The sequence below is a fragment of the Enoplosus armatus genome, chromosome 14, assembly GCF_043641665.1.
Source record: "Enoplosus armatus isolate fEnoArm2 chromosome 14, fEnoArm2.hap1, whole genome shotgun sequence".
NCBI classification, from domain to species: Eukaryota; Metazoa; Chordata; class Actinopteri; order Centrarchiformes; family Enoplosidae; genus Enoplosus; species Enoplosus armatus.
In genome coordinates this window covers 8,260,107-8,272,643 of record NC_092193.1, presented here as the reverse complement: position 1 = coordinate 8,272,643, position 12,537 = coordinate 8,260,107, and the positions used below count along the sequence as shown (strand labels likewise).

The window sequence follows — 12,537 nt, the reverse complement described above, 5'->3', positions numbered from 1 at the left end:
GTCAAGAGGACTAAGCCTGCTTTTCTTCTTGACAGCTGAAGAGGAAGAAAGAGGGGGGAGGGTGGGGCGGATAAATAAAGAATGGAGACATCCTATATATCACACAGGTAGCTCAAACCCTGACAATCGACAATCTGTCAGACTTTTCATAGCAACAGGGCAACTCTCCCATTATTCAACGTCCTCAGGGAAGAAACAGACTTATGCCTCAGAATGTGTGTGTGGCAGTTTCTTGTGGCTAATTCATTTAGTTAAATTTCATTAATCACATTTACCACCTGTGCTCAACCGTGCCATTGACTGTTTACAGTAACTGAGACATACAGTGTGTATCTGTGTGTTTCATCTGTTCTGCAGGTTGTGTGTGTGTGTGTGTGTGTGTGTGTGTGTGTACAAAAAAACGCAAGGTGTAATGTAGAACCCCATCCCAATGCTCAAGGTCTGCCTGTGTGGAGCACACAAATAGCAAAATACACTCATAGACATACACACAAACACACACACACAATCTCTCTATCTCACTCCCTTTCCACACATACAAACACACTTGACACATGCGTATACATAACCGTGTCCCTTTGTGGACCGTTGCCATGCAACATTTCTCTGATTGGGTTAGCTGAGCTCTGCTGCATGTGGACTCTCTCACACACAAACACACACACACTCCTGCTGGTTGATGAGGATCACATCACAAACACACTCCTTTGCCACACCCATCCTCCTCTCCCACGGGACACAGCTGCACTTCCAAGGCCAAAGATGGAGTGAGGAGGAAGACGAGGCTGCTGCTCCGGAGGAGGGAAGCTCTCTGAGCTCTGCTGCTCAGTCCAGGGTCGTAGCTTATCTTGACGATCTCCTTGGAGATGTGGGGTGGTTCCTTCGGTTTGAATTACAGGTGCATTTACTTAGACGTATGCAACCTTTTTTTATTCAGTTTTCATTTGATAAACTGTAACTTGAAATTCTAAAACCACCTGGAAATGGCATTATGTGGTGAGGATTGATCAATAAAAGACACCAAATGCACCTCATTTTACTTTTTGCTCATAATGCAACATTAATTCCTCTTGCTGATAGGTCAGACCAGTTCTGCAGAACGCTCCGATGCTTTAAATCTCCCAGACTGTCTGTTTCATTTCTGTTGATCTGGCTTTGGAAAGATGAATTTGAACTTCAGGTCGACATGACCCACCAGAGAACAGCAGAGTTTGTGCTGAGGTTGCTGGAGGATGTTTCACTTTGTTCTCTGTAATGTGACTTGAGGTTGGTGTTTGTTTCAGGAGACGATCTCGAGCTCGGACAAACGTGGCCCTCGGTGATCATGTAAACTTTTACAGGTAGATTTAACCTTGATTCTCATGTAAGTTAGCCTGTAGTCCAGATGTGTGACAAGGCTACACCTGTAGCTCTCTACCGTTTGTTTCACAACACATGTATCATCTTAAAAATGATGTGTTTCAAAGATTAGACATTGATTAGAAAATGTTGTTGTTTACAAAAATTTATTCATACAAATCTTACAACACTTTCATAACATTGAGAAACGTAAAACCCCATATAAGGACTCCTGTGTGTATAACGATGTCACTTGTACTAAGGTTCACTTTTAAAACACATTGTTTTCAGATAGATAAGAGATTAAACATTGAAGTAAGGCGTTTGGCGCTTTCAGAAATATCAACAACAGGCATTTTCTATGATCTGAACAACATCTCTGTCATGTTCTGAAACCCTTTTATTCTAGATAGTGATGCACATAGTCATAAATGATATGTTGGGGCTATTTTCTGATTAATAGATTACCGACCAATATAAAAAATAATCAACAACACCTCATAATCAACAGTAACAAACACTGGTCATTGTTCACAACTCTCACAGACACTGAACACCCCAAACTCATGCACACACACACATACACACACACATTGCCTGCTCCATCAACATATACATTCTATTCATTTTTTTATTATTTTTTTACTCAATGAATCATTGGCCATGCTTTAAAAGAAAGCCTAATTCTACTACTCTTGGGGCAGACTAAGCCGAGCGATTAAACAGAGTAAAAGGAAGTTTCAATGTAAGCTAATGGAATGCAGCATTGTAGGGCCACTAAAATTGCCATCTGTCACTTGTGGCGAATTTTTTATTTCATTTTTTTTTCTCACGTCGAAGCAAGGCACCAAAAGCCAAAAGCTGTTTCCACCTCCACATGCGCGTTCAGTCACACATTCACACAAACAAACATTAAATGCACACACTGGCGCATAAACACAAATGCGCACTAACATGCAAACGTCCACATCCGTACACACACACACACACACACACACACACACACACACACATTCACACAAAGCCTGTAGGATAAAACCAAATTGAAGAAAGAATGTATTGATAGTTTCTATGGGAGGGGGTTGGCACAGGCCACTGATTGGATTACAGGGGTGCATAAAGCTGCATTTGCATAATATTGAATAAATACACAAGATAACTCCCTAATCAACGTCAGTGGGAAGATCCCTCTGCTGGAGGGCTGAATTCCATTCACCTCCATTGTAGTTCAGAGAGGGAAACTCAGAGTGGCCTCGTCCAGCTTCTCTCACAGACTGTTAATCCTTCTGCTGATACCAAAATGAAGGGAATTCAACATCTGATATTTTCTATCAGACTCATTGACCCTGATCTCAGTTTGGCAGGTGAGGAGAGGCGGCGGCGCTCTCGCCTCTTGTTTGTTTCTGTATCCAGGTGCGACAGCCATCTCTCCGGCTTGTGGGTGCTGTAACCTGTCTCTTATGTAACAGCCTACTTTGCTTTCTCTCTCTCTCTCACACACACTATCTTTCCTTGTGTCCTGCTCTCTCATCCTCTCCATGCATACCTCTCTCTGTCTCTCTGTCTCTCTCTCACACCTAACACTCTCCTCATCCCTTTATCACATCCTCACTGCACATATCCCCAGTAGACATCTAACACAGATCAGCTTCGTCTTAACAATGAACCACAGCACTGTCAAATCAACAATTTAGCACAGCGATCTAGAAGCAAAAGAAGCTCTAAAAACCGCTACCAGGAGGAAGGAAGTCAATCAGCAAAAAAAAAAAGGGGGGGGGGGGGGTCCAGTGTCTCGTCTTATGACATCCACAATGACAGCAGCAGGGGAGGTAAAAATTCAACAAGTCAGTGCAGTACCGGTTTCCACCACCTCTAGCCCTCCTTGTTCACATTTCCAACACATCTGAGGGGGGAGTGGTGCTGAAAGAGGCTCAGCACAGCCCACCTCCTGAATAACACAATCCAAAAAAAGCACGATGGCATGCAGTTTCTAAGCAAAATTAGCAAAGGAGTCCGATTCCACATGCACCAATAAATGAGAAATAGATACGTATTCCTAACTGTAACTCAGATGCTACCTTTCCCCTCCACCTCTGGTCTCTTGTATTTGTAGTGCCGCCCAAATACAATCAACAGTTGAAGCACATTCTTCCAAATAATTCTGTTGACTGACCACAGACAACATTGAGATGAATATGTGCACTGTGTAATTTCTATACTGTACATAATACACACATATGGAACATTCTTCACATAGTCCTACCGAGAATGATTTACCTCCTACAGTAAATGACTCTGAGGCAAGTGAGCAAGCAGTGTTTGCCACATACTGTTAACAGCAATTTGAGTGCTTCCTTTATCTTTAGTAAAGGCAGTAATGCCCCGTTCAAAAGCCTGCAGTTAAATTTCTGTTTAAAAGAGGGTTGGGATTTTTACCACCAGTTACACGAATGACTGTGTAAGTCAATCAGTTATCCATCGAATGAGAGGCTGTACAACAGGAGCCATCTGAAGACCCCTGGAGGGGCAGCAAGCTATACAAACCCACAGAGCTCCCATTAAGGGAGCGAGGAGAAGGGTGGACAAGGGCAACATCTATCATTTAGGATAAGCCGGATATGCCTCACATAGCATGCTCACTGCTTCTTTGGGCCTGTTTGGAAAACAAACAACACTAAAAAAATAGAACGTTGGTTACAAAAATAAGTATAACATTCAATACTTTGATTGTCTTTTTAAAATCTATTTATTTTCTGCATATGTAGATGACCTTTAAAGATTTCAAGCGCATAACGTTGAAGGTGCACAATTATCTTTTTTTTTCTGATTTCTTCTTCTTCTTTTTTTTTTTTTTTTTAAGTCATTTTGTTTTGTTTTCAACATCTTAACATGAAAATAAAATATTGGTCCACAAAGTATAACTGTGCGGTATCAAGTGCTTTTGTACAAAAAGAAAAAAAAACGATATTATTATTAAAATATTCATTTTAATGGCTTTACTTCATACATAAATACATGTTGAAAGAACACAGGCGCAATCCACTGGTTGGTCAGATATATCTGAATGACTTTGATTTAACGACTGGATGTATATACACAGGAGGGCAGTTTGGGCGCTTTAACAACGCTACAAATAGGCAAGTCGGCGTCCTTTGTTCCTAACTCTCTGTCTGTACCTTCTACCCAGAACCGCTGCCAGGTATTTCTGCACGGCCATCTGCTTTCTATAGCGGCTGTAGCTGTCGGTGAAGATCCCATCTGAATGTCTTTTGGATAAGGGCTCTGACTCTTCCTCCATGCTGTTGTCGTCACTGAGAAAAAACAAAAACAAGCAAACAATGAAAATAACATTAGTTAAAGCTGCAGCCTTCCACTTCTCAACAGAGTTCTGCTCTTTTTGATTTTACATCTTAGCTTTGATAATCTCTTCATCTTGCCATGATGCAAAGTTACCTCCAATCATTAATAATGCATCTATGGGCCTTTTTATCCAATTTTTGCTTTTGTTTATTTTTTTCGTTTGAAAAAAGGCAGCAAACGAGACAGTGTACAAGAAACAGTGATTTAAGCGTTTTGGAAAAGTTATAAATAATTCATTTGCAGCCCATTGCATATTCTGACGCATGATTTTTTTTTTTCACTGAGGCAAACAAAATCAATTTATGGATTAATCACATGTAAATCGTGTTATTTTAGTTTCAGACCCTCGTTCTCGAGAGAGCACACGAATCATGAACGCAGTGCCACGCCACAACACAAAACAGAAACGACAAGGGGTCATGAAAATGTTTTTTTTTTTATGTGGAGAGATAAACAATAAAAGAATAAATAAAATACGCACATAAAATGATAGACAGTGATGCAGCAGCCTGGACTTACATAAAAAATGATGACTGCAGGTGAACGCTTATAAGAAATGCCCTTACCCTGCACGAATTGTCATCAGAGAATGCAGATAATGTCTCGCTGTTAACTGACCCAGGATCTCCCTCAAGGCTCTATCTAATTCTTCCTCAGCATGCCTTTCTGGTCTGAGATGATAAAACGCCAAAACACATAGATCATCAGTGACTAAAAAAGCGCAGACAAAATGATCAAAAGTAGCCTAAAATGTCCCCCACCCTCCCTGCAGGTCCAATATCACATCAGGTGCAATTAAACCGCAGCCTTTTTGCACACAGGCTGTCCTTCCGTATGTCTGCCGAGCTCTTATCTTGATTATTAACAGTATTGGCACCAACATTTTAGGCTACTTGGTATGAAAATAACACTGAACAAATAACATGAGAAACTCTGGGGAAAACAAAGCAAGCAAACATTATCGCAAAACAGCAAAAAAGTCATTAAAATGGACTCCAGCTCGAGGCTTCAGCTGTGGTGTGAGAGCACATTTACCTCTTCTCTGGTGGGTAGTATAGAGTGTACGCGTCGTCGTTTAAGGATGGTGGGCTTCGTATAGCAATCTGATCGCTATCAAAACCCATGTCGGATAACGAATTCCCATCCTCATCGAAGGCGTCGTTTTCAAGTCTGCAAAAAGGGAGAGCATTCATCACAAATCTGATCTGTGCACAAGTGGGACGCAGGAGTGAAATACTGCCAAAATATCTGCATCTGTTTTTAAAATCAGTGGGAGGTTAAATGCTTGAGAGATAAGGGAAGAAAAGAATGTAATAGCTGAAGGTGTTTTAAATAAAACCAGAAAACGAATTATTTAAATTTGACCAAAAAACATATTGGCTTAAAATGTGTTTAATATGTGTAGCTTTATTTTTTATTTCTTTAAATAGATTTTATTTTTTCATCGGGGAAATCTGTTTTTAATTCCAACTTGATGCTGCTGCTCTTAACACGAGCTACAGCCTCATTAATTTTTTAAAGATCGAAACAATGGGTGTGAAAATGATCACAGTCAGTGAAGGCGCGGAGCCAACATTTTATTAACAATTAGCAGAGAAAATTTTGAATCGATAAGAACCACGCCCAAATTATAGATATGGTTTTCACTGAGAAAAAAAGAGAATAAATCTGAAATGGATAGAGCTCTCCTATTCGTTTTGCCTCGCCTCTCCTCGGTGACGCCAGTCCACCGTCATCCCATGGGCTATCCATTGCATTGACTGCACTCTCATTTTTAATAAGGGGAGTTCTGTGAACCGTCCCACCGGACAGATACCTCTACGCAATTTCCAATGTCATTTTCCACACAAGACTTGCATTTGTGTTCGCTGAAATTACTCTACGTCCTTTTGTTATTCATCTCAGTTCTGTGGTTTAAAACTGCGCGCAGAGTTTTGTGCGCAATTACGCACACTTATTTGAAATAAAAGTGCCCCAATCCTCAAAGAAGACATTAATCATTAATCACAATGCAATATCACCAAACGGCAAACATGGCGTTCAGCAGAATTTAACATGGATAAATTAAAAAAAAAATTAAAAAAAAGACCACCATACTCAGGTCATAAAGAGGAATTAAGCACAAACACCTACCTAATCTTAGGGTAACTTAGTCCGATAGGTGTGCAGAAGACGCTGTAGTGCATTAAGATTCCGTAGATGAGCAAGATTAAAGTCGCTTTACTCGAACTGGCCATGCTGTTAGAAAATGAAAAACAGACGTAACATTAAACAGGTTAGTCACTCCTATAGAAACAACATGCTCGCTCTTTGTTCTAGCAAATTCACATGCTGTGCTACTTCTCTCTTTGCAAACTGCAAAGCTGGATCGAACATACACATGAGCCTGTTTGATTTAACTGGACAAACACAGCGTCCGTTTGATCAAACCAACAACAACAAAAAGAAGATTTCTGGCTGTTTTACTCATCCCGTTTCGTAAAAGTTTAACTGTGGCATTGACACCGAATCCTTTACATGCAGCGCCAAAGTAATTAAGAACAACAGATCTTCTTCCATTGCAGGCAAAAAAAAAAAAAAGAAGAAGAATTTCCTTTACTTTATCTCGCTCTCCATCAATGGATTTCTCCGAGTTTTAAGACAATCCGCAGATAAAGCACATACCTATAGCAGGGAAGCAGGGGCAGCGCTGTGCTGTAGGATGTGATCCGGGCGCGGCTGTGGTGAGTGTGTGTGTGTGTGTGTGTGAGAGAGAGAGAGCGAGAGAGAGAGAGAGAGACGGTTTCTTTCTCACGGCACTTCTTTCCTGGCTGAAGCGCCTCCGTCGTCTCCTTATGTTCCCCTCAGTGCAGCCTATATCTCACCTTTATACACAATCAATATGACTCAGCCAGTCGCACAGGCAAACAAAACTCGGTGGGAAAGTGCGCTGAATGTTCGTCTACATATCGTTGCTCTAAACTTTTGTCCTGTGCTGTGATTGCCTTGGACTTTTATCCATGTATCGTAAGCCTTGCCCCCCCCCCTCCCCTCCTCCCCTCTCCTCCTCCTCCTCCCTCCAATAAGTCACATTAAGGATGCTATAGACGTCATCAAGTCTGCCTCCCGGAATATAAAAGTACAGTTCCTTCCTCATCGATGCATCCGTCAGACTCACCCCCCACCTCCCTCCTAAGATGGAAGTTTACTTCCAAACTTTCTTCTTTAAAAAAAAAAAAAAGAAGAAGAAAAAAACAGAAATGGTTGTGAATGCATTCATGAATTCATGAACTTTTGCCAATACAAATCAATTTGTCCCTCACCGCGACAGCCACGGCTTTTCCCCTACGAGTCATCATCAATAAGTCCAATTAGGCTTTTATGATTATGTATGCGCTGGGAAATGATCATCTTTGCTGCTGCTGCTGCTGCTGCTGGTGGTTTCATGTGTCTGGGTGGTTTTGATGGGGGGGGGGGGGGGGGGGGGGGTCAGACTTCCGCTGACAAAGTTCAAGGCCTCTGGGGACTCGGGAGCTGTCCAGTGCTGAAACAAATCGTCTCAAATTGCGGCTTTCTGTATTTACAGTAACTTTTTCTAATCACTTCCAATAATTGCTCACTGGATGGCTTTTAATGGCCCAGGCAATGGCAGTGCTTAAGGCCTCGGCCTATCCGTTAGATTGTTGAAATAAACGAGGCACGTAATCCGATTTGAACACGGGCTGGTGACGCAGGATGCCGGTTCAGAGAGCCATCAGCCTACGTGGCTTTATGAGCGATTCACCCATTTCCCCAACATTGTTCTGAAACTGCCTGTGTCATTCTAAGGCTGTGATTGTTAAAACGAAAAAAAAAAAAGAAAACCCGAGAAAATGCTTGTAGCTATACTGATATATATGATATGTGGCAATTCACCAAGAAGCAGTCGGGCCTAATTCTTTGGGCGGATGAAGCCTACTTTTGTACATTGTTTTGGCAATAAATCGAAGCTCTTTATGTTCGCGACTTCTCTGTAATATGCAACTTATTATTTGCTAATAAAGCAGTCAAATAAAACTGCAGTGAAGTATAAACTTGGCATTAATATTCATGGCATATTAATGTCTAACGGCAGAGTGTGTAGGATGCGAGTTATGAGACTTTTAATTTGGAGGGTGGACGCCAGTGTAACTAAAGCCGGAGTCCTCGTTAAAATCACCAACCTGAGGTCAGCGCACCTTTTGTTTAGCACCGTGCAGCACTGAATCAGACCTACAGCTCGCCGACCAATTGAAGAGTTGGCCGAAGAGGAGAGAGATTCACGTCAGCGTTTTGTTTACTCTGACGCAATATGACGAACAGGGCCAGTCACCGCCCAAGGGTGGGGGGGGTGGGGGGGGCTATCCTCAACTTCTTCTTAGCGGGGCGTGATTCCTACGAAGAGCACAATTTAAACCCCCATTTGTGTTAACTGGAGCAAACTACTAATATTAGGCCTGTTACAGCAGGTGTGGACGGAGCTCGGTAGCCTGAGCAAACGGCGCCATCATGAGGACAAGAAGAGAAACAGGCGGCTCATTCATCATCAGCAGTGCACACAGAGGGAGGAGATGAGTGATTACTCTCACAGCTGGTCGTCGTGAGGCTGACTACCATGACCAAAACAGTTGTTTTCACAGCACAACAAATGGATGCTTTATCCCTATCCTCCTAATTCTGCTGACAAGGTGTTTTGATTGGAATTTCTTTACAAATATTTCAACTTTTTTTTTATTATAACCTTTATTTAATCAGATAATGTCATTGAGATCAAGATTTGCAAGAGAAAATGTATGTTATTACATTATCTTTCAAATGATTCCATTGTTTGTAGAAAAATTAGACAAGCAAAGGGAAACGTATCTTTGGTTGGGACCCATTAAACGAAGCGGTATTGCGAAGCCTTGTTAAAGGTTGGATGTCTGAGTTGTGAGTGATCCCTCACCTAAATGTCTCAGTTTGTTCCATTCAAGAGACCTGAAGAGGTAGCACTAAGAGTATTTAACAAGACAAAAAGCAAATAATGGAGGAAATATATAAAATTGTGCAGCAGAACTACTATTTTCTCCCTATGATCCATTTAAAATTATGTATGGAAGATTTAAAATGCACAAATGAAAACAAATAAAGAAATAAAGTAAAATACAATACACATTTTCAGATGTATTTCCTTTTCAATGTATGCTTATATTTTAGACATGTTTCAACAAAGTAAATGCATACATAGCAAGAAAATACATACAACAATGTGTACTGTGTATTTCACTTTCTTTCTTTCTTTGATTTGTTTTTATTTTGGCATTTTATATCTTCCATAATCTTGTCATCTCTCAGGCTTATCTTGTGACCCCTTGGAGAGGTCTCGACCCCCAGGTTGGGAACCAACTCTACTCGCTCACACAACCAGTCATTACCCCTCAAAAGATCTCGAATAATAATAAATAAATAGTTATCCTGCCAAAACCTTCCACCAGCAGTAGCCTGTATACATTTTATTAACCTACAAACTTCAGGCATACATAACATTTTACTTGGGCATGAACGTCTATTGTTGATCTTAAATAAATACATATCTTTGATAAAACAATCAAACCTGACACCTGATCAAGTTACATTCACTGAAGAAGGCTGTGAAATACAGTCAAAAGCTCTAGTTAGTAAACTAGTAAACTAGTTAGTAAACCTTCAGTTTAGAGTATCTTATCACAGGTATGTAATGTTTTAGGCAGAAAGATATGGAAGCACAAAACAGCAGAAATGTATGCCAAATGGCAAAAAAAAGATTCACAGTAGTATTTATTTTTTCCCACTTTGTGTTCGTCGTCATGTGTGACTTCCTTTTGGAGACAAAACACAAGTCCCCATAATGTAAATCATTACATTTTAGGGTGAAGTCTTAAGGTTAGGGTAAGTCTCCAGGAAATGAATGTAAGTCAATGTAATGACCTCTGAAGTGATGGAAACACGACTGTTTGTGTGTGTGTGTGTGTGTGTGTGTGTGTGTGTGTGTTTAATACATCTTTTTCCCACAGGGGCCGCTCTTTAGACGACGTGTCCCCGGGGAAACTTGCAGAGCCGCCTGCGCACAGTGCAGTCAGAGTCAGCAGAGGTCAGCAAATCACTTCAGAATCACTTAAAAAAAATAAATCTCAGCATAAGCTCTCATACATATTGAACCTGCAGTGTATCGATGTTGTAGTCATTGTTTTCGCTGACACAAGATGTTTAAGATGCAATTTTAATATGGCCCTCCCCTCTCACAAACGGCCTTATCCTGGTCTTATATTATCATAACAAAAATATTTATTTCCCTTTCTTTCCCTTTGGAAGTGTTATGAGACTGATGCCACAGGAAGTTGAATGGGCTTTCATACATCACGTGGTAACTGCAGGGTTGTATTTAAAATGAACAGTCTTGGTATTAAAAGTCAAAATAAATACGTAGACCCATTCAGCCTTTCATACAACCTAGAGGGCGCCATATGCCTGCACATTGTGAATGAGGTTCAAAGGTTAAGCGGCACGATACAACGTCGCTACTTATGTCTGAATTATACAACTTAAACAACTTAGTACAAATATTTTTACATGATTTGACTGGAGATAAAAAAAGAAAAGAAAAGAGGACAGCTTTATCTATTTAGTATGGAGCCAGATGGTGGACTGTCTCCTCGATCTGAGCCAGTGATGTCGGCCATATTGGGCACAAGGGAAAACCATTCAATAGGAGATGATGTGACGTTCAGGTGTTATCGGAAATAATAGAACATGCCGGCGTGAACCTTGATCAACGAAACAACAGAGCGAGATAAAAGAAGCCCGAATTTCCTTTGACACCCAAGTTCACAGGATGTCACTTGTGAAGTGTTACTGAATTATTTTTCTCCCTAAAAACGTTAATTAAAAGATGTAATTACGACATTTTCTTCACTATTCTGCTGCTGGTATGTATATACAAAGTAATTTCTACTAGAGCTGAAACAATCAGTCAGTGATTGATTAGTCGATTGACAGAATAATAATTGGCAACTAGTTTGATCATTGTTTTAAGTCATTTTAAAGCAATATTGCTGCTTTTCTCTGTTTTATACTAAGTAATATATTTGGGTTTTGGACTATTGTTCATACAAAATAAGCAATTTGATGATGTCAGTTTGGACTTGGACGAACTTGTGACATCATTTTAAACTATTTTTTTTACATTTTAGAGATAAAACAATTAAACGAGAAATGTATTAATTAATCAGTAATGAATATAATTAGTTGCAGCCGTAACTTATACAGGACAGAAGCAACCATGAAAGACGTGTTATTATTTATGGAAGTATGCCTACATGTTATTTAATGGTGCCCTAACTGGAGGTCCCAATGGGGGTTGGAAGCTATCTGAGGGGTCATGAGATTATTAACAAGCCGCAGGAAGCAACATTACACAAAATTATGTTGATTTATTCTTTCTCGTAAATCTTTGCTTTTTTATGAATCACAAAATAGTTTTAGTTGTTTAATCAGAATCAGAATCAGAAATACTTGATCAACGGGGGGGGGGGAATTACACTAATAAATAATAAAATGTTACGACAAAAGAGGTTTGCTTTGTTTTAAAGGGTCACGGGCCAAAAAGGTTTGGAGCTACTGTGTTAATTGGTGTTTTAGGATCAATTGAAACCCGGATGTACGAGTCTAATCTGAGCACCTGAACGCGGCATTATTCCTTCTTTGGCCTCGTCGGCTCCTCGGTGCTAGTCCGGCTATTGTTGTGTGTCTTTCAGGGCAACCCTGACCTATCAGCGGGCGGTGATTTCTGGATATTTTATGTGTTTTACTCAGCTCTCACCCCGC

The 12,537-nt window shown here is 40.5% G+C and overlaps 1 protein-coding gene across 2 annotated transcripts; it reads right to left on the bottom strand.

Annotated features, from left to right (window-relative positions):
* Nucleotides 1–4,465: 4,465 nt before the first annotated feature.
* On the bottom strand, nt 4,466–6,935 carry adcyap1b (adenylate cyclase activating polypeptide 1b). Of its 2 annotated transcripts, XM_070918785.1 has the most exons (4): nt 6,832–6,935; nt 5,734–5,868; nt 5,265–5,369; nt 4,466–4,649 (listed from the first exon to the last, which is right to left on the bottom strand). In XM_070918785.1, the coding sequence occupies exons 1-4, from the start codon at nt 6,933–6,935 to the stop codon at nt 4,466–4,468; spliced, it is 528 nt and encodes a 175-aa protein (XP_070774886.1). The 2 variants fall into 2 exon arrangements, with proteins under 2 accessions (XP_070774886.1, XP_070774887.1); XM_070918786.1 differs by lacking the exon at nt 5,265–5,369.
* Nucleotides 6,936–12,537: the final 5,602 nt, after the last annotated feature.

Excerpts from the sequence above, each read along its gene's own strand:
- adcyap1b (XM_070918785.1), bottom strand. The coding sequence starts at position 6,935 with ATGGCCAGTTCGAGTAAAGCGACTTTAATCTTGCTCATCTACGGAATC. Across the intron at positions 5,869-6,831 it reads CTAAGTTACCCTAAGATTAG|ACTTGAAAACGACGCCTTCG; the intron begins GTAGGTGTTTGT and ends CCCTTTTTGCAG. Across the intron at positions 5,370-5,733 it reads TACTACCCACCAGAGAAGAG|ACCAGAAAGGCATGCTGAGG; the intron begins GTAAATGTGCTC and ends TTATCATCTCAG.